Consider the following 19,060-nt stretch of genomic DNA (forward strand, 5'->3'; position numbering starts at 1 on the left):
AATGTACACAGTGCTGGAGTTTTGTCAGGCTCTGAGGGAGAGCACTAGTGGGTAATACATCTTTGTAACATTTTTTATAAGCCGATTAGGGAGGGGGAAAAGTAGATGGGCTGATGAACCATTTCGCATTTGGCCGCTGACCAGAGCATACCCCACAATATCGGTTGATGAACCTTTGGGTGACTCCAGTACAGACAGGGCCTCTCCAGTGAAGTGGGACCACACAAGATGTCATCCACCAAATGTTGATCAGATCTGGGTCCAGTTAATAGCTTGGTGTGTGCAAGATGTACAATGAAGAATACAATGTTCAGATTTTCACTTTGAAAGCTGGCAATGTTTTATTGTTGGTTTCATCAATGATCTTCTAAAGTATTTTTATATAAGAGTTGTAAATTGCGGCTTCTGAGTGCACACGATGTGCGCACACGCCCGAAGAGGCCCCGCAAGTTCCAGGTTTAGGCGCGCAAAGCGCATGGGCCTCAACCCGGCTCTTCCGATCTGTCCCCGGGAGAAGGACCTTCGCAGGCGGAGACTTGGGCTATTTGCCTAACAAATGTCCTTAAAACTCTTGTGCCTGGTAAAAGCAGGCCTTGCCAGCGTAAGAGTTTTAAAAGATATAAAAATTAGTGCTAAAATGTAATTTTTCTATTAAAAACCCTGTCCATTTGGGCAAGTTTATTTTTAAAACTATTAAAACATTTTCAAAAAAATAATTTTTTCCCTAAAACATTTAATTTAATTTAATTTCAATTCATTTTAAATATGTGAGGTGTTCTTTAAAAATTTATTGTGTTGTAGTTCTGTGTTTTGGGGGGTATTCGCATTGATAGTAATCGTACAAACAGAACTCCTCATTATCAATGAGAATACTACATTGTGATTGGTGGTCCAGGCCCACGTGATCCCAGGATTCACACCCGCCCCCGAGATGCGTGGGCCTCTGCGCTGCGCTGGACTGCGTATCTCGGCCTCGGAGTGCAAGTGTTCGTCCCTCCAGGACCACCAGGTACTTCCGTTAAAAGATTTTGGTTGGAGACCTCCAACCGCAATTTTTGCCCCATAATCTTTCTCCACTTTTTAGAAAAATTTGGAAAGTATGCAATACAGAAGACAAATGAAATACACCAATCAAGATTGAGAATGTTAGTATGCGACACCTTGTAACCAGCATTCTACCGCCACCAGAGGGCGCATCTGTTGGAGTCCCAAGGGATCCCAGCATCCCTTGGGAGCACTGTATATAAGCAGGCATCCCATGCTGTGCCAGCACTTGAGTCAGAATAAAGAGACTAAGGTCACACTTACTCAAGTCTGCAGTACTCAGTCACATTTGCTTTATTTGAGACATAACAGAGAATACACATAAAAACACACTAGAATAACCTGTACTAAGAACAAAAGGAATAGGAGCTGGAGTTGGCCATTCGGCCCCTCGAGCCTGCTCCACCATTCAATAAGATCATGGCTGATCTACCTCAACTTCACTTCCCTACCCGCTCCCCCATAACCTTTGACTCCCCTATCGTTCAAAAATCTGTCTATCGCCACCTTAAATATATTCAATGACCCAGCCTCCACAGCTCTGGAGTAGAGAATTCCAAAGATTCACGACCCTCAGAGAAGAAATTCCTCCTCATCTCCGTCTTAAATGGGCGACCCCTTATTCTGAAACTATGCCCCCTAGTTAAATAAGTTCAGTCACATTGCAGATGTACAAATAAAAGAGTGAGAAAACTATTCAAGGTATTCAAACACATTGACAGCCCAATTAAGTTCCACCTATTTGTTGGTTAAATGTTGTGGAAAATTTACATATTGTCTTCAATGCTATAAGTTACTCTTCCCAGCAGTGGAATGTCATGCATCTCAAGACATCTCATTTGTAAAAGTAAAAAATATTGACATAATCGAGGCATTCACATTTCCTGAACTGCAAAAATTCTCTTCAGGACCGCCTTAAGGTTCAACAGAGGTTATAATTTGAAAGGCAGCCTTTGGCATTTATCTCCTCCAAAGCAAACAACAAAAAAGGCTGCCTGCCTTGAATAATTATCTACACGGAGTCAAGTTCTCAGTATAATTTACCATCAGCGTAGTTCAAGCACGAACCACCCGATTCTGGGGGTGGGGTGAGGGTGGAAAGGAGAAAGAACAGGAGATAGAGGCAGCACACTATATCAGGCTACGTAGGTGACATTATCATGGAGCTGTATTGTGCATGGAATACTTAGGACAATGTGCTAGAGGTTTATGCATATTAGAATGGAAAACAAAGCCAAGATAAATAGCATGGATTAGTTATAAAGATTTGGTCATGAACATTGAGAGTATTTTACAAATGATGCATACTTAGGACCAATGTTGCTTCTAATTATTTTCCATGCGCAGTACCTTTAACCGGCTGCGCGTCCCATTCAAATTTACGCACATGCGCGGTTTCTTCCATATAAAAGTTGGTGAGCAGCCTGCGCGAGACGTCTAGACCGCTGCGCCGCCGCGCAGCTTAGCAGGAACATTGCTTAGGGCGGAGGTTCACACTTGTTCTGTAACTAAATACTGTAAGAATATTCTGCTTCCTACAATGACACACGGCGACTTTTTTTCCCCAAATTGCTTTTGTCTGAAAAGAAAGTGGTTCAAACGGAGTAGATGATTGTGGGATCAAGTCAATGCTTCCTACACCACTCCTCACTACAAAGATGTGAAATTCTGCCATTACCTGCATGTATCCAGTTTCTGCTGTCTTGACAGCAGTATCTACCAGGCCCTCACGACCAGCCATGGTATGGAAGATAAACTCTGTCGGAGTTAAGCCAGAATAGAAACTGTCTGCGACAAACCCCTTTGCTGCTGGAAGCTGAACAAAGACATTTGAAAACGTAATTAGAAGTTGCAGTTTCTAAAAGTAGATTTGTAAATTCATTATTAGAAGAGATGAACATAAAGCCAAGCGATGATGGGAGCTTCGTCTAAATAAGTGGGCTGCTCACCTTGGAATGCTTCTCGAAGTGAGGCAGGGATCTGTTCTCAAAACCATCAGGAACACGGGATCCACTAATAGCCTGCTGTCCTACACAGGCAATCATCTGGGAGATGTTGATGAAGGAGCCTGTTTAAGAGTGTTCATACTGGGTTAATACATTGTGCGAGATTAAAAGGAAAATGGCAGTATTTATTCCTTGAGGTTAGAAATTGTGGTTTAAACAAAATACTAAAAAGAAACATAACTCTCTCCATACGAGAAACTGATCACTATGGTTCCAACCAGGAAGCAGCCCCAGAAGAGGCAAGATGCTTTCCTACAGAAAGGGAGCAAGCAAGGAAGAGGTGGCAATGTTGGCAATCAACTTAAACTGTAGTTATACTGTCTCAGTGGCAGAGGACTTGGAGCTGTTCCCCATTTACCTTTACACCAATGGAATTAGATTACATTCATAACATGTTGCAGTTTAAGTTCATAAACCTGTAAAACCCAAGTGGTGACTCCCACCTACCAAACCTACATATTGTTTACAGTTCTCTGCTGAAGGCGCAGCCTCTTGCTTGGGGTGTGGTCCCAAGGCGCTGGAAGCCCACCAGTATCTCATTCGGGTGGCTATTCTTCAGGTGTGAGCATCACATGTGAGCCCGAACCTCTCTTTACTCGATAACCATATACATGCTTCTTTCAGCTGGGGCCGCAGGATAACTGAGCAGAAACCTTGTCTGATTTTTGCCTCTCACTACTAATCACTATCCAGTGACCCCACCACCCACCCCGCCTGTCATGGGCACAGTACCAGATGTCTGTGAACACTCATGGAAGTATATGCCAGCAAGAGTCAGTGTTTCAGCAAAGGAAAAGACACACAGACCCGCACTCAGTTTAGTTGAATGCAAAGGTAAAAATACTGTATTGAATCTTGCGGTAGTCATTAAAATGCTAAAGAAATATATTTAGAGTTAAATTCTCAACATTTGAATGTGTTTTTCTAACACATCATTAAATGAATAAGCTTTGTGATGACTCCAGGGACTGTTTACCTTTATTACTAAAAAATCAAACACTTTGTGATCAATTACATTAACAAATCTGAAACCAGAATAAAATGGTTTTGATAAGATAGTTTAGATATCTGAACCTGAACAAGAGAGCTGCTTCAGAAAGCCTTGTGTACATAGATGCGGAGTGCAGAAAAGAAATGCACTAATACGCAACTACCCAAAACATTACAACGATTTCTACTGTAAAGAGCGATTAAAAAACAGAGGATAATGTTACATTCTCCCAATACTAAATTGGTCAAAGTATTCACGTTTGATTTTACTCAACACCCACTCAGTGTCCATTTGACTACAACATCTCGATAAGATGCCGACCCACCCACACACCAGTGTCAGCATTTGCAATTTAAAGATGACTAAACTGCCCAGTTACCTTTTGAACCACAGAGGGCCATTGTGAGTGGGCTGTTACTCTTGTCCAGCTCCCTGAGGCATGCACTACCAGCATGGTCTCTAATTACAGAGAGCTCCTTCAGGATCAAGGCCTGAAAGCAGTGAAAATACCATGTCAAATCTGTACAGGCAAAATGTAAACAGACATATAGTTTGCTTCGTTCATTAAATCAACCGAAAAATTGAAAAGAGCAAATCAACGAAAAGTAATTCTAAAACCAGAGTGCGATGATCTGGGGTACTTCTTTTAGGTTTCGAGAAGATTGTAGATAGACTTGGCGAATGTGTTTTATAAATTGGCTTCAGCGAGCAGTAAAATTGAGAGAAACTCATTGATCTGCAGCAAGGGGACGATAGTCAGGTTTTTTTGGGATGAAGCACATGCTTTTGAACTCAAGATAATCAAATTTGAAAGATCATGATATTTTGTTAACCTCAGCTCATGCAAATCAGATGAATGTTTATGGTTTCAATTGTTATCAAGTATCAAACAGACTTTTAGATGGGCAGCAGACTAGTCAACAGTTTATTTTCTTGAGCATTAAAGGTGGTTAGCTGTTAAGACCATTGAGAATAAATGTCGATCAAATGGCCTGCTTTAACATCAAAGTATATTTAGCCACCTAAACCTTATGGTCTCCAGTGGAAAATGAGGAATACACAATGCTCAATATATGATTTCACCTTTAACAGTGCACAATATACGCAAGGATTTTTACTACTCTTCATTGTTTTCATATTACACAATTAGCATTTTTTTTAAACTTTACTCATGACCGTCCTTGGTATAAATGCCAAGAATATTTGACAAGTTTCACACAAGTTTTTCAGGTTTAATCACAAATTTACATCAGTGTTACTTTTGGCAGGAGATGAAGCCAGCCATTTTTCATTCATTGTTGAATTTTCACGAGAGAAATGTGCAAATTGGCTGCTGCGTTTCCTACATTACAAGAGTGACTACACTTCAAAAAGTACTTCATTGGCTGTAAAGCGCTTTGTGACACCCGGTGGTTGTGAAAGAGGCTATATAACTGCAAGTCTTCCTTTTCTTTTTCTTCCTTCAACAAAAAGTAACATGTTTATTGTGAGTTTTGCAAAAATAATTGATTAGTTTATGTATTGCTATGGAGACTCGTTTCTGGCCAACATATTTCTTCATTATACATTACAGCCATTCTGTTGTACAGTGCAAGAACAGATTTATTTTGTAATTTAACTGAAAGGAATGTGTGTGTATTCTGCAAGAACCAAATGCAGTTGTTAATTTGAGAAAAGACAAGTAAAGTATTTATGAAAGAGACAGATGACATTTTAAATGCACACTTTTTTCCTCCTTGGAAGGATAAACCAGCCCTTACTTCTAATGTTTCTTCTGCTGTACATCCAGGTTGTTGCTGAAGTTTGCCAGTGTTGAGTGCTTCAATGAATTCATCACACTTCTTATAGCCAGCATCAAGTAGTTCCTGTTTGGCTTTCAGCAGCCCCTGACCTGGTGTTACGTCACCAATACCAATAGAAAATCCTCGATTGGCTAGGTATAAAAAAAAATAACAAACACAAGCATGGAAAATTAAACGTTAAAATAAAATGTAACACATACAAAGGAACATGTCAAAAGCAATGTTTGGATCACGATAATGCTGTTGACAACCTCCGACTGAACTATGCAATATTTCTGCCTCAGCACATTTAAATCAATTCTACAAAAGGATTATAAATTCAAACTCTGCATCCCAAACTGGTAAGTAATAAAGTGTGGATGATCGTAGTACAATTGTTAATTCTTCAGTGCCCAGCACACAGTGTGCATGTTTATATACTCACGACACAGCGCGCACGGTATATACCCACCACACAGCGTGCATGTTATGTTCCCACCATGCAGCACGCACATTATATACCCACGGCACAACTATTGCAAGTTGCGAAATATCCCAAGAACAAGAAAAAAAACCAGACGTCATCGAGGTAAATTCAATATTCATTTAGACAACAGCATTTTATAACCAAGTTACTACTTGCAAATATTTACAAAGGTAGACAGGAGCCAGCCGAGCAAGACGAGACATCGCATCTGCAGCCGCCATCTGCCCCCAGTCTCTCAGCAGGATGTAGAAGATGTTGTTCTTGGAACCTGACCCCAGGGTTCCTTTATCCAGGGTCCCAGACATCAGCTCACTGTTCTGGATTACAACAACTGCAAGAGGACAAAAAAAAAGCAATTATGCAAGAAGGTAAAAACACAGAATGCATTTGCTTAGAGGGAGAGACAGCCTCGTGTAAAAGGAATGTGAGAAATGTTGGGGCCAAGTTTCGGCCTGAGTTGCTCCTGTTTTTTTTGGAGCAACTGGTTTAGAATGGAGTATCTTAGAAATTTGAATTCTCGGCATTTAGTTTGCTCCAATTCTAGTCAGTTAGAACAGTTTCACTTTGGAACAGAATTTTTTTTCCAAAAGGGGGCGTGTCCGGCCACTTACGCCTGTTTTCAAAGTTTAGGCAGTGAAATCTTACTCCAAACTAACTTAGAATGGAGTAAGTGAAGATTTTTGTACGTTCGAAAAAACCTTGTCTACACTTTAGAAAATCAGGCGTAGGTTACAAATCAGGCGTAGGGAATGGGGGGGGGGGGGGTTTAAAGGGAAGTTTACAAACATTAAACACTTCAGTTTTACAAATAAAGAGCCATCATCAATAATAAATGATAAATACATCAATAAATCAACCAATAAATCAATCAAAAAAAATTAATAAAAATGTTTTTAAAAAAGAAGTCAATAAAACAAAACATTTTCTACTTACCGACTGCAGCACCGGGAGCCCTCCAACAGCGTGCTGGGATGCCCCCCCTCCCCCAGTGTGTCTCTGTCAGTGTCTTTATCTCTTTGTTTGTCTGTGTGTGTGTGTCTCACGCTCTGTCAGTGTCTGTGTTTCTGACAGCGAGGGGCGAGGGGGAGCGAGGGGTCGAGAAGGGGGGGCGAGGGGTCGAGAAGGGGGGGGCGAGGGGGAGAGAAGGGGGGGCGAAGGGGGGGCGAGGGGGAGAGAAGGGGGGGCGAGGGGGAGAGAAGGGGGGCGAGGGGTCGAGAAGGGGGGGCGAGGGGTCGAGAAGGGGGGGAGGGGTCGAGAAGGGGGGGCGAGGGGTCGAGAAGGGGGGGGCGAGGGGTCGAGAAGGGGGGGCGAGGGGTCGAGAAGGGGGGGCGAGGGGTCGAGAAGGGGGGGCGAGGGGGAGAGAAGGGGGGGCGAGGGGGAGAGAAGGGGGGGCGAGGGGGAGAGAAGGGGGGGCGAGGGGGAGAGAAGGGGGGGCGAGGGGGAGAGAAGGGGGGGGCGAGGGGGAGAGAAGGGGGGGCGAGGGGGAGAGAAGGGGGGGCGAGGGGGAGAGAAGGGGGGGCGAGGGGTCGAGAAGGGGGGGGCGAGGGGTCGAGAAGGGGGGGCGAGGGGGAGAGAAGGGGGGGCGAGGGGGAGAGAAGGGGGGGCGAGGGGGAGAGAAGGGGGGGCGAGGGGGAGAGAAGGGGGGGCGAGGGGGAGAGAAGGGGGGCGAGGGGGAGAGAAGGGGGGCGAGGGGGAGAGAAGGGGGGGCGAGGGGGAGAGAAGGGGGGGCGAGGGGGAGAGAAGGGGGGGCGAGGGGGAGAGAAGGGGGGGCGAGGGGGAGAGAAGGGGGGGCGAGGGGGAGAGAAGGGGGGGCGAGGGGGAGAGGAGGGGGAGAGGAGGGGGGGCGAGGGGGAGAGGAGGGGGGGCGAGGGGGAGAGGAGGGGGGCGAGGGGGAGAGGAGGGGAGGCGAGGGGGAGAGGAGGGGGGAGAGGAGGGGGGGCGAGGGGGAGAGGAGGGGGGGCGAGGGGGAGAGGAGGGGGGGCGAGGGGGAGAGGAGGGGGGGCGAGGGGGAGGAGGGGGGGCGAGGGGGAGAGAAGGGGGGGCGAGGGGGAGAGAAGGGGGGGCGAGGGGGAGAGAAGGGGGGGCGAGGGGGAGAGAAGGGGGGGCGAGGGGGAGAGAAGGGGGGACGAGGGGGAGAGAAGGGGGGACGAGGGGGAGAGAAGGGGGGGCGAGGGGGAGAGAAGGGGGGGCGAGGGGGAGAGAAGGGGGGGCGAGGGGGAGAGAAGGGGGGGCGAGGGGGAGAGAAGGGGGGGCGAGGGGGAGAGAAGGGGGGGCGAGGGGGAGAGAAGGGGGGGCGAGGGGGAGAGAAGGGGGGGCGAGGGGGAGAGAAGGGGGGGCGAGGGGGAGAGAAGGGGGGGCGAGGGGGAGAGAAGGGGGGGCGAGGGGGAGAGAAGGGGGGGCGAGGGGGAGAGAAGGGGGGGCGAGGGGGAGAGAAGGGGGGGCGAGGGGGAGAGAAGGGGGGGCGAGGGGGAGAGAAGGGGGGCGAGGGGTCGAGAAGGGGGGGCGAGGGGTCGAGAAGGGGGGCGAGGGGTCGAGAAGGGGGGGCGAGGGGTCGAGAAGGGGGGGCGAGGGGTCGAGAAGGGGGGGCGAGGGGTCGAGAAGGGGGGGCGAGGGGTCGAGAAGGGGGGGCGAGGGGTCGAGAAGGGGGGGCGAGGGGTCGAGAAGGGGGGGCGAGGGGTCGAGAAGGGGGGGCGAGGGGTCGAGAAGGGGGGGCGAGGGGTCGAGAAGGGGGGGCGAGGGGTCGAGAAGGGGGGGCGAGGGGTCGAGAAGGGGGGGCGAGGGGTCGAGAAGGGGGGGGCGAGGGGTCGAGAAGGGGGGGCGAGGGGTCGAGAAGGGGGGGGCGAGGGGGAGAGAAGGGGGGGGCGAGGGGGAGAGAAGGGGGGGCGAGGGGGAGAGAAGGGGGGGCGAGGGGGAGAGAAGGGGGGGCGAGGGGGAGAGAAGGGGGGCGAGGGGGAGAGAAGGGGGGGCGAGGGGGAGAGAGGGGGGGCGAGGGGGAGAGAAGGGGGGGCGAGGGGGAGAGGAGGGGAGGCGAGGAGGAGGGGGGGAGAGGAGGGGGGGCGAGGGGGAGAGGAGGGGGGGCGAGGGGGAGAGGAGGGGGGCGAGGGGGAGAGGAGGGGGGCGAGGGGGAGAGGAGGGGGGCGAGGGGGAGAGGAGGGGGCGAGGGGGAGAGGAGGGGGGGCGAGGGGGAGAGGAGGGGGGGCGAGGGGGAGAGAAGGGGGGGCGAGGGGGAGAGAAGGGGGGGCGAGGGGGAGAGAAGGGGGGGGCGAGGGGGAGAGAAGGGGGGGCGAGGGGGAGAGAAGGGGGGGCGAGGGGGAGAGAAGGGGGGGCGAGGGGGAGAGAAGGGGGGGCGAGGGGGAGAGAAGGGGGGGCGAGGGGGAGAGAAGGGGGGGCGAGGGGGAGAGAAGGGGGGGCGAGGGGGAGAGAAGGGGGGGCGAGGGGGAGAGAAGGGGGGGCGAGGGGGAGAGAAGGGGGGCGAGGGGGAGAGAAGGGGGGGGCGAGGGGGAGAGAAGGGGGGGCGAGGGGGAGAGAAGGGGAGAGAAGGGGGGGCGAGGGGGAGAGAAGGGGGGCGAGGGGGAGAGAAGGGGGGGCGAGGGGGAGAGAAGGGGGGGCGAGGGGGAGAGAAGGGGGGGCGAGGGGGAGAGAAGGGGGGGCGAGGGGGAGAGAAGGGGGGGCGAGGGGGAGAGAAGGGGGGGCGAGGGGGAGAGAAGGGGGGGCGAGGGGGAGAGAAGGGGGGGCGAGGGGGAGAGAAGGGGGGGCGAGGGGGAGAGAAGGGGGGGCGAGGGGGAGAGAAGGGGGGGCGAGGGGGAGAGAAGGGGGGGCGAGGGGGAGAGAAGGGGGGGCGAGGGGGAGAGAAGGGGGGGCGAGGGGGAGAGAAGGGGGGAGCAAGGGGGGAGCGAGGGAGAGAAGGGGGGAGAGAAGGGGGGAGAGAAGGGGGGAGAGAAGGGGGGAGAGAGGGAGAGAAGGGGGGGGAAGAGAGGGAGAGAAGGCGGGGGGAGAGGGAGAGAAGGAGGTGGAGAGAGGGAGAGAAGGAGGTGGAGAGAGGGAGAGAAGGCGGGGGGAGAGGGAGAGAAGGAGGTGGAGAGAGGGAGAGAAGGGGGGAAGAGAGGGAGAGATTGGGGGAGGGAGAGAAGGGAGGGGTGAGCTAGAGAAGGGAGGGGAGAGGGAGAGAAGTGGGGGAGAGGAGAGAGGGAGTAGAATAGGCCGATATTCTCTGGAGTTTAGAAGAATGAGAGGTCATCTCATTGAAACATATAAAATTCTTAGAGGGCTTGACAGGGTAGATGCTGAGAGGCCATTTCCTCTGGCTGGCGTGTCTAGAACCAGAGGTCACAGTCTCAAGATAAAGGGGTTACCATTTAGGACTGAGACGAGGAGAAATTTCTTCACTCAAAAGGGTTGTGAATCTTTGGAATTCTCTGTCCCAAAGTTGTTCAGTATATTCAAGACTGAGATCAATAGATTGTTGAGCACCAAGGGATATGGGGATAGGACAGGAAAGTGTAGTTGAGGTAGAAGATCAGCCGTGATCTTATTGAAGGGGGAAGCAGGCTCAAGGGGCCGAATGGCTTACAGCTCCTCCTATTTCTTATGTTCTTCCCAAATCTTGTGTCACCTTAAGAATGACTCAATAAAAGGATTGAAAAGGAACAGTATGCAAGGAGAGCCATATACAAGACTCTTCCACAGCTGGCCAGCATACCTCTCTACCTCGCTGTCCCCTACAATATAGTCTGCTGGTCTCCTAACTCCCACACAATTCTAGAAAGTGGGGTAGAACACAGGTAATAGGAATACAGATACTCGAGTTCCACTGGATGTAACATTCAAGTCTATAATTAATTCCATTTCATATAAAAGACTTGCATTTATATAGCGCTTTTCCTGACGACTGGACATCTCAAAGCGCTTTACAGCCAATGAGGTACTTTTGGAGCGTAGTCACTGTTGTAATGTAGGAAACGCAGCAACCAATTTGCGCTCAGCAAGCTTCCACATACAGCAATGCGATAATGATCAGATAATATTTTTTTTGTTATGTTGATTGAGGGATAAATATTGGCCCCAGGACAACAGGAATAACTCCCCTGTTCTTCTTCGAAATAGCATAATGGGATCTTTTAAATCTCCTTGAGGGGGCAGACGGAGCCTCGGTTTAATGTCTCATCCGAAAGATGGTACCTCCGACAGTGCAGCACTCCCTCAGCACCGCACTGGAGTGTCAGCCTAGATTTGTTTGTGCTCAAGTCCCTGGAGTGGGGCTTGAACCACAACCTTCTAACATAAATACTCACTTAAATGTCAAGGACCTCTGGCAGCCAATACTGGAATATAAACACCTCAACTACTTCCGTTTCACTCTAATGCCACAGTTTGCATGTCATCAAACATGTGACAAATTTGGAATGATTAGGAACAAAAAGCCTCCCATATAAAATCACTTCCAACAAATGTTACTGTTCAGCCTGTTTCAAATACCATTCTGTTTGGATGATCTGAAGGTTTTATTGTTTAAGGTGCACAAACTGTTATCTGACTTACAGGAGTCATTGTGACAGAGGTCCTCGCCTTTTCCACAGTACTGCTTGCCCTTGGTACGCAGGTTTGCATTAATAGGACAGTCTTTGTTTGGTTTGAGAATGAGGCTAAAAATTTGCTTCCCTGTCCACAGTGTCACGGGCTGCAAAGGAGACATTATAACATTATCCTGCACTTTTGCACAGATCATGCTCAGCTCAGTCACAAATTTGAAGTATGGATTTACAAAGAAATGTACAACTTCCTTCCCCTTAACAGACACAAGGAACAGCCACCATTAAAGGTATTGAATTGTGCAATTTATCCCATTAATGAATGCGATTAAGTAACTTGCTAGCAATATGAATTTGGCCAAGTTGTATACACCTCAAAAATTAGGCATCTGTTTATCCCATATCTACGGTATCAAATAACTTGATATTTTAACTGTAAATTTGTATACAATTCTAAATGGGCCATTATCAACAATAAGGACATTTAATTTGCCTGATGCTCAATTGAGGCAGCTTTAAAAGGGTTCAGTAGTTTGGCTATCAACCTGCAAACCACATGGTTACGGATGGAGTTTAGAAAGCAGCTAAGGTATGGCCACCCAAAAGGAAACTACCAACAGATTTTCTGTGGAGTAACCGGGGGGGCGGGGGGGAATTTTATCCTTGCCCACCTGACGGAAACCAGGCGACTAGGCTCCAATTCACATATGCTAATGAGGCTATGGGGCCCCCAACAACTATATTAACTATGATTTGAGCTCAGAAACACAGTGGGCTTTTGTGTTATGTGAAGGCCAGTTGGAGGCCCTTCCAAGTAAGTTTTTTTTAAAGCATCGTTTATGCTTCCTTGTCCCGGAATCCCCACCTTACCGACCATGAGATTCCCCCAGAATCCCACCTCCCCACACTTGCTGGAGTGCTGGTGAGCAGCCAAGGGCTGCCCGATTTTCCGAGAGCCTGGCTGCTGCTTCCCATCCGTTTCGGGCGGAAAGTGGACTGGCAGACTGTTAATCAGGCCGATGCCTACAACTGCCGGGGCCACAGACAGGTGGGCAACTTACTAAACCAGCAGTTTTTGGGAAGGGGACCCGCTGGCAGTTAAAATCCCACCTCCCAAATTTCCAATTTAGCGACATCCTGATTATAAAAATGTTAATTTCACAGCGAACGTGGAAATGAAATGGGGAGCATGTAAAACCTCAATGATTTAAAACTTGTAAAAAAGACTTGCATTTATATAGTGCCTTTCACGACCACCGGACGCCTCAAAGCACTTTACAGCCAATTTTTGAAGTGTAGTCACTGTTGTAATGTAGGAAACCCGGCAACCAATTTGCGTACAGCAAGCTCCCACAAACAGCAATGTGCTAATGACCAGATAATCTGTTTTAGTGATGTTGATTGAGGGATAAATATTGGCCAGGACACCGGGAGTAACTCCCCTGCTCTTCTTTGAAACAGTGCCGTAGGATCTTTTTCTGGAACCCGAGAGGGCAGACGGGGCCTCGGTATAACGTCTCATCTGAGAGATGTTATGTATGTTTGTAAAGGTTTTATCCAGCCCCATTATAAATTGAAAAGATTAAACTGTAGGAGAAGAATATATAAACTGTGTCTTGAGAACAGACCCAAATTAAGTTTAATGTATCAACTTAGTCCCATATCTTGCATAACCCACATTTGGGGAACATTACCATATAGTATGTTGAACATATACAGCATAAAATTGCTCACCTTAAGATCTGAGAAACAAGAGTACTGACCAAGCTCCCAAATTACTTAAAATTTCAGCATAAAATGATAAACTTATTTCAGCTTTTTTAAATTAGATGGAAGTATCACCTTCAGGATTGCAGGAGATGGAAGGCTAATTTTGATTCGCTCATCTTTTCCCGAAAGAATGGAGGCAACAATCTGACATGTCTTTGCTCTGTCAAAGAAAGTGTCTTTCATGGTGAGCAGATAGGCACCTGTACAAACAAAAATTTATATATTTTAATAAATAGGATAGCTTCTCAACAGTCATGTACAAAGCCATGTGGTCTATATGTAAAAATCAGCAATTTGCTACATCATATTTGTAATATATGCACCTGTAAATATGCTCACAGGTTTGTAGAGCTGTTGCATTGTGAGTGGCGTAGCCAATCACGTGATGTTCACAAGATTCAATAAAACCCCAGCCAGTTGGGTCTAGGTCATCCACGATGAGCCGAGTGGATGAACTGGTAATGTGCAGTGTGATTGTTAAACCTTTGTTAATAAACCAACTAGTTCTTAATAGCAATGTGTTGCTATAAATTATTAAGCAAAGAACCCACGAAGCAAATACATTATAATACTGAATACAAGTTAAAAATTATCTCTGTACGTGTATATTTGCAAATGCTGAATTCCTAAACTCAACTCTACCAATTGTGGGAGAAACCAGGCATTTCCCATAAAGGATGGGATGGGGAGGGGACATATTCCTAATCCATAGTGATCTCAGATTGCCTGCAAGTTGTCAGTTTGTGGATAGCACTGGCTAAGGACTGGGAATAAGAAAGCAGAAGAAGAAACCTTTACTAAAAATGAAATACTGTTTCAGGCCATCTGCTTGATTCCAGATCAAATCTGAAACTCTGCAGGTTGATGTTCAAAGCCAGTTTAAAACAGTTTGTGCAGTCATCCATTAAACAAAAAAAAAGTGAACAATTTGCCGATTTTTAAAAGCAACTCTTACACCGTCAACTCGAGTGAAACAAATCTAGATCATGCGACTGATATTGGTACCAACTTTGGCAGCTTTCAACCAGTAGCACAATTTCTCTCTTGTTAATCAACTAGGTAACTATATGTGAAGAGGCAAGTTTAAAAAAAAATGATCCATACAATTGCTTGACATTAAGGGTTCAATTGTCAAGAATCAAATGCTTCAATACTGCTATGTTAACAAATTAAACACCAATAAAGCCATGTTAGCAACAGAAGATCAAAAAAATAAGATTACTGGGGATATCAGCAAATTCTATTGTACAAACATTCAAAAAGGAAATTAAGTTATAAAGCCTACTCAAATCCCAGCATATAATCAGTTGGCCCGATCGAGTTCCTGGTAAGTTTGTAGCGAACATGAGAAATAGGAGCAAGAGTTTGGCCCCTCGAGCCTGCTCCACTATTCAATGAGATCATGGCTGATCTTCGACCTCAACTCCACTTGCCTGCACCATCCCCATGTCCAATGATTCCCTTAATATCCAAAAATCTATCGATCGCTGTCTTGAATATACTCAACGACTGAGCTTCTACAGACCTCTGGGGCCAAGAATTCCAAAGATTCACCACCCTCTGAGTGAAGAAATTTCTCCTTATCTGAGTCCTAAATGGCCGACCCCTTATTCTGAGACTGTAATCCAGCCAGGGGGAAGCATTCTCCCTGCACTTACCCTGTCAAGCCCTGTAAACTCCAGTTGATTCACAAAATCTTCACTACTCTTAACTTATCAGTTAAATAAAATCCCAAACGTTGACATGAAAATGCTGAACTCTATTTCACCTGTTAGAAAGTCCTGGATTGCAGCAATTAAGGGCTCCCCATTTCTCGGAGTTACCAAGTTGGCTTTTGTCTAAAGGGGAAAGGAAAGGAATTGTGTGGTGATAAACAAATTCAATTGCGACAGCTATTGCTTTTTTATACAACACTTGAATGTATTAAGTGCTCCCGAGAATGAGACATTGTTATTGGAATGAGTCCAGTGTACAAGACCCAGTTAAATAATGTAATCAAACTGCACTTACCCCCATAAGAACAAGTGCTTCAGCCTTGGCCTCCTCAGTTTGAGGAAGATGAAGGTTCATTTCATCACCGTCAAAATCTGCATTGTATGGTGTGCAGACACATTCATTGAACCTGAATGTTCTGTGTGGTTTCACCTTGGCCTGAAATTAATATAAAAATAAAAAAATGGAAAAAAAAATGAACCAGAGAGGGGAGTGTCGGGTGGGGAAGAGGCAAAAGATGGAAATAAATTGTACAAATTTTGCTTTGCAAGTCATTTGGAGCTAAACATAAGCCCCGCTTTAAAAATGTTCTCACAACTTGCAGGCATGCCAAAAACCATTAAGTACACAAAATATTAGCAGAATATTTCAGGACATATTTGTCTGTAAATATTTTGCAGTATTGTACCATACAGCTGATGTGCACAACCTAGTCAAGTTATTTTTACGTACTCCAAATATATGGTGCAACTGAAAACACTTAACACAATAAAGCAATTTGTTTCAACAACCCAGAATATGAACAATGCACTTTTACAGCACTTCATGTTTTACAAAACACTTACTATATGGGCCATGATGCTCAGTTTGTGCAGCGACGGTTGTCTATTGAACAGCACTATATCCCCATCAATTAGATGTCGCTCCACAATATCGCCATATTTCAGCTCCTGTGCCATTTTCTCCCTATTTCCGTATCTTAGAAACCTTTATTTCAAGAGGCAAAAATTAGGCAGTGCATGTACACAAACATACACAAACATGAAAATGGAGTCTTTAGAATAGCAATTTGTGCTCCTGTGCAAGCAGGATGGCCTGGCATAACTCTCTCCCAGCAGAAAGCATCTGGGCCACCACTCAACACTTCTTTGTGATGACACAGCCAAGATAGACAAGGGAACGGGCAGTGAAGTGGAGCTGAGTCCATGATCAGATCAGCCATGATCTAATTGAATGGCGGAGCAGGCTTGAGGGGCCGTATGACTTACTCCTGTTCCTATTTCTTATGTTCTTATGTAAAAGAAAGACCTGCATTTATATAGCGCCTTTCATGACCACCGCCGTCCCAAATCTCATTACAGCCAATGAAGTACTTTTTGAAATGTAGTCGCTGTTGTAATGTGGGAAACGCGACACCCAATTTGCGCACAGCAAGCTCTCACAAACAGCAATGTGACAATGACCAGATAATCCGTTTTAGTGAAGTTGATTGAGGGATAAATATTGGCCAGGACACCAGGGGTAACTCCCCTGCTCTTCTTCGAAACAGTGACATGGGATCTTTTATGTCCACTTGAGAGAGCAGACGGGGCCCCGGTTTAATGTCTCATCCGAAAGATGGCACCTCCGACAGTGTAGCACTCCCTCAGCTCTGCACTGGGAGTGTCAGCCTAGATTTTTGTGCTCACGTCCCTGGAGTGGAGCTTGAGCCCACAACCTTCTGACTCATGGCTGACACTGGTTGGCAAGGGCAAGAAACTGCAACTTAACGCTTTGTGGCTCCAACGTACTGCAAAAACTCCACTCTTTTTCTAAAAGAAAAGACAGCTGAAGGAATTGAAAAAACAAAGTACCAACTTCATCAAGATTAAAGTCTCCATTTTGTATAATCACTGAAAGAAACCAAGCTAAACTCAAGAATAATAAATATTTTAAATTGGGAATGAAAAAAATGTAAACAAAATCAGAGATCCTTCAGCTATAAAACAAAGCTCAAAAGGGAAGTGATCACCTCTTCAGATTTGTGTGTCGCTGCTGAATGAAGTTAGCTCCTGGATGCACCTCAGGTCCACTGCGCACAAGTCTCTGCATTAATTCCAGGTTGGCTTTTGTGACCTGTTGTGAAAATATCGAAGTTAATATGGTTTAACGGACACTTTCCAACAAAGGAGGAAAAAAAGATCCATAAAGGGAACTCACCCTTTCGGGATATGTCAGGATCTTTGCCACATGCACTGGAACCGCTACTTCATCTATACGCAGATTAGGATCTGGAGAGATTACAGTTCTGCTGGAAAAATCCACTCTTTTTCCAGACAAGTTTCCTCGAAATCGACCTAAAGTTTTATTTTGAATAAAGAGTTATCATTTAGTAAGAATGACTTGCATTTATATAGCGCCTTTCATGACCACCAGATGTCTCAAAAGTGCTTTATAGCCAATGAAATACTTTTTTGGAGTGTAGTGACTGTTGTAATGTGGGAAACACGGCAGCCAATTTGCGCACAGCAAGCTCCCACAAACAGGAATGTGATAATGACCAGATAGTCTGTTTTTATTATGTTGATTGAGGGATAAATATTGGCCAGGACATCGGGGATAACGCTGTGGAATCTTTTACGTCCACTTAAGGGGGCAGACGGGGCCTCGGTTTAATGTCTCATCCGATTTATAAACAGTATTATAAATTATTTTATGTATGATGACTAGGGTGTACGGCCATGTTTCTGAGGGACTTGTAACTTAACAGCTATTTTAGTCTGACAGACCGCAATAAGTGATCATGAGTATGCTGTTGTTTTGTCTCAACCTCTGAACTTGTATAGTTAGCAGTTAGGGCGAGGAAAGGGATCAAGGCAGAATGGAATTTAATGAAGGCCTAGAGATCTTGATGCGAGAGAACAAAGCACGAGAACTGTTAGCCAAGGGAGTTAGAAATTCCCGAGGGAAGTGAACACAACCAAAATACATCCACAACACAAAAGCAAAATACTGCGGATGTTGGAATCTGAAATAAAAACAGAAAATGCTGGAAATCTCAGCGGGTCAGGCAGCACCTGCGGAGAGAAAGCAGAGTTAACGTTTCAGGTCGACGACCCTTTTTCAAAAACTCACTTTGACACATCAAACTAAAACTTTCCTGATTCTCACCTGCCCAGTTATTCAAAGAGATACACGGCATATTGGTCATTTTCATGGCACCAGGATTTTGAATGAACTATTCAATTTCTCAAGGTTCTCCTGGCCTCGCAGGGTTTCTGTTGTATCTGAATGCTCCGAGTTACTGTATCAGTTATGCAGTCGCTCGTTAATGTGTTTATTGTACTCAGCCACGGAAAACACATCTCTGCATTCGTTTTTGTACAATTAACTACGTTATCCTCTATTTAGTCCATGCCCGATAACTTCCCTGGCTGAAGACAGGTGGGTGAGATGCTTGCCAAGTCTCTGTCGATGTCATTAGATGGTGGGCAAAAGTGGTTTGGGTGACTTGGCCTCTGATTTTTCCTCATTCCCTGAAGGGAAGCAGCTGCCCTCTGCCTGCCTCTCTTCCGTGGCATCGTTGAAACAAAGTGCAGTCTGATGAACTATGTTGCACCATCCTAATGCACTTCTATTATTTTTCAGGTGGGGGAACCGTTTTTTAAAATAAAACTTGTCAAGTGACATTAAGGTTGCACAAAGTTGTGTCAATTTACAGAATAACTGTAGACTAAATATCTCCACTTTGATAAATAGGT

The 19,060-nt window shown here is 46.5% G+C and overlaps 1 protein-coding gene across 2 annotated transcripts in view; it reads right to left on the reverse strand.

Annotated features, from left to right (window-relative positions):
• polr3a (polymerase (RNA) III (DNA directed) polypeptide A) overlaps positions 1-19,060 on the reverse strand; it is a 60,425-nt gene that overhangs the window by 23,204 nt on the left and 18,161 nt on the right. For both annotated transcript variants that reach the window (XM_070865626.1, XM_070865624.1), the window contains exons 8-19: positions 17,520-17,656; positions 17,332-17,435; positions 16,166-16,307; positions 15,618-15,758; positions 15,376-15,445; positions 13,680-13,807; positions 11,848-11,986; positions 6,476-6,640; positions 5,802-5,974; positions 4,421-4,532; positions 2,994-3,112; positions 2,723-2,860 (exon numbers count right to left, since the gene is read on the reverse strand). In XM_070865626.1, the coding sequence (XP_070721727.1) occupies positions 2,723-2,860; positions 2,994-3,112; positions 4,421-4,532; positions 5,802-5,974; positions 6,476-6,640; positions 11,848-11,986; positions 13,680-13,807; positions 15,376-15,445; positions 15,618-15,758; positions 16,166-16,307; positions 17,332-17,435; positions 17,520-17,656 (1,568 nt within the window). The remainder of the gene's footprint in view (positions 1-2,722; positions 2,861-2,993; positions 3,113-4,420; positions 4,533-5,801; positions 5,975-6,475; positions 6,641-11,847; positions 11,987-13,679; positions 13,808-15,375; positions 15,446-15,617; positions 15,759-16,165; positions 16,308-17,331; positions 17,436-17,519; positions 17,657-19,060) is intronic.

The sequence above is a fragment of the Pristiophorus japonicus genome, chromosome 22 (genome assembly GCF_044704955.1).
Source record: "Pristiophorus japonicus isolate sPriJap1 chromosome 22, sPriJap1.hap1, whole genome shotgun sequence".
NCBI classification, from domain to species: domain Eukaryota; kingdom Metazoa; phylum Chordata; class Chondrichthyes; family Pristiophoridae; genus Pristiophorus; species Pristiophorus japonicus.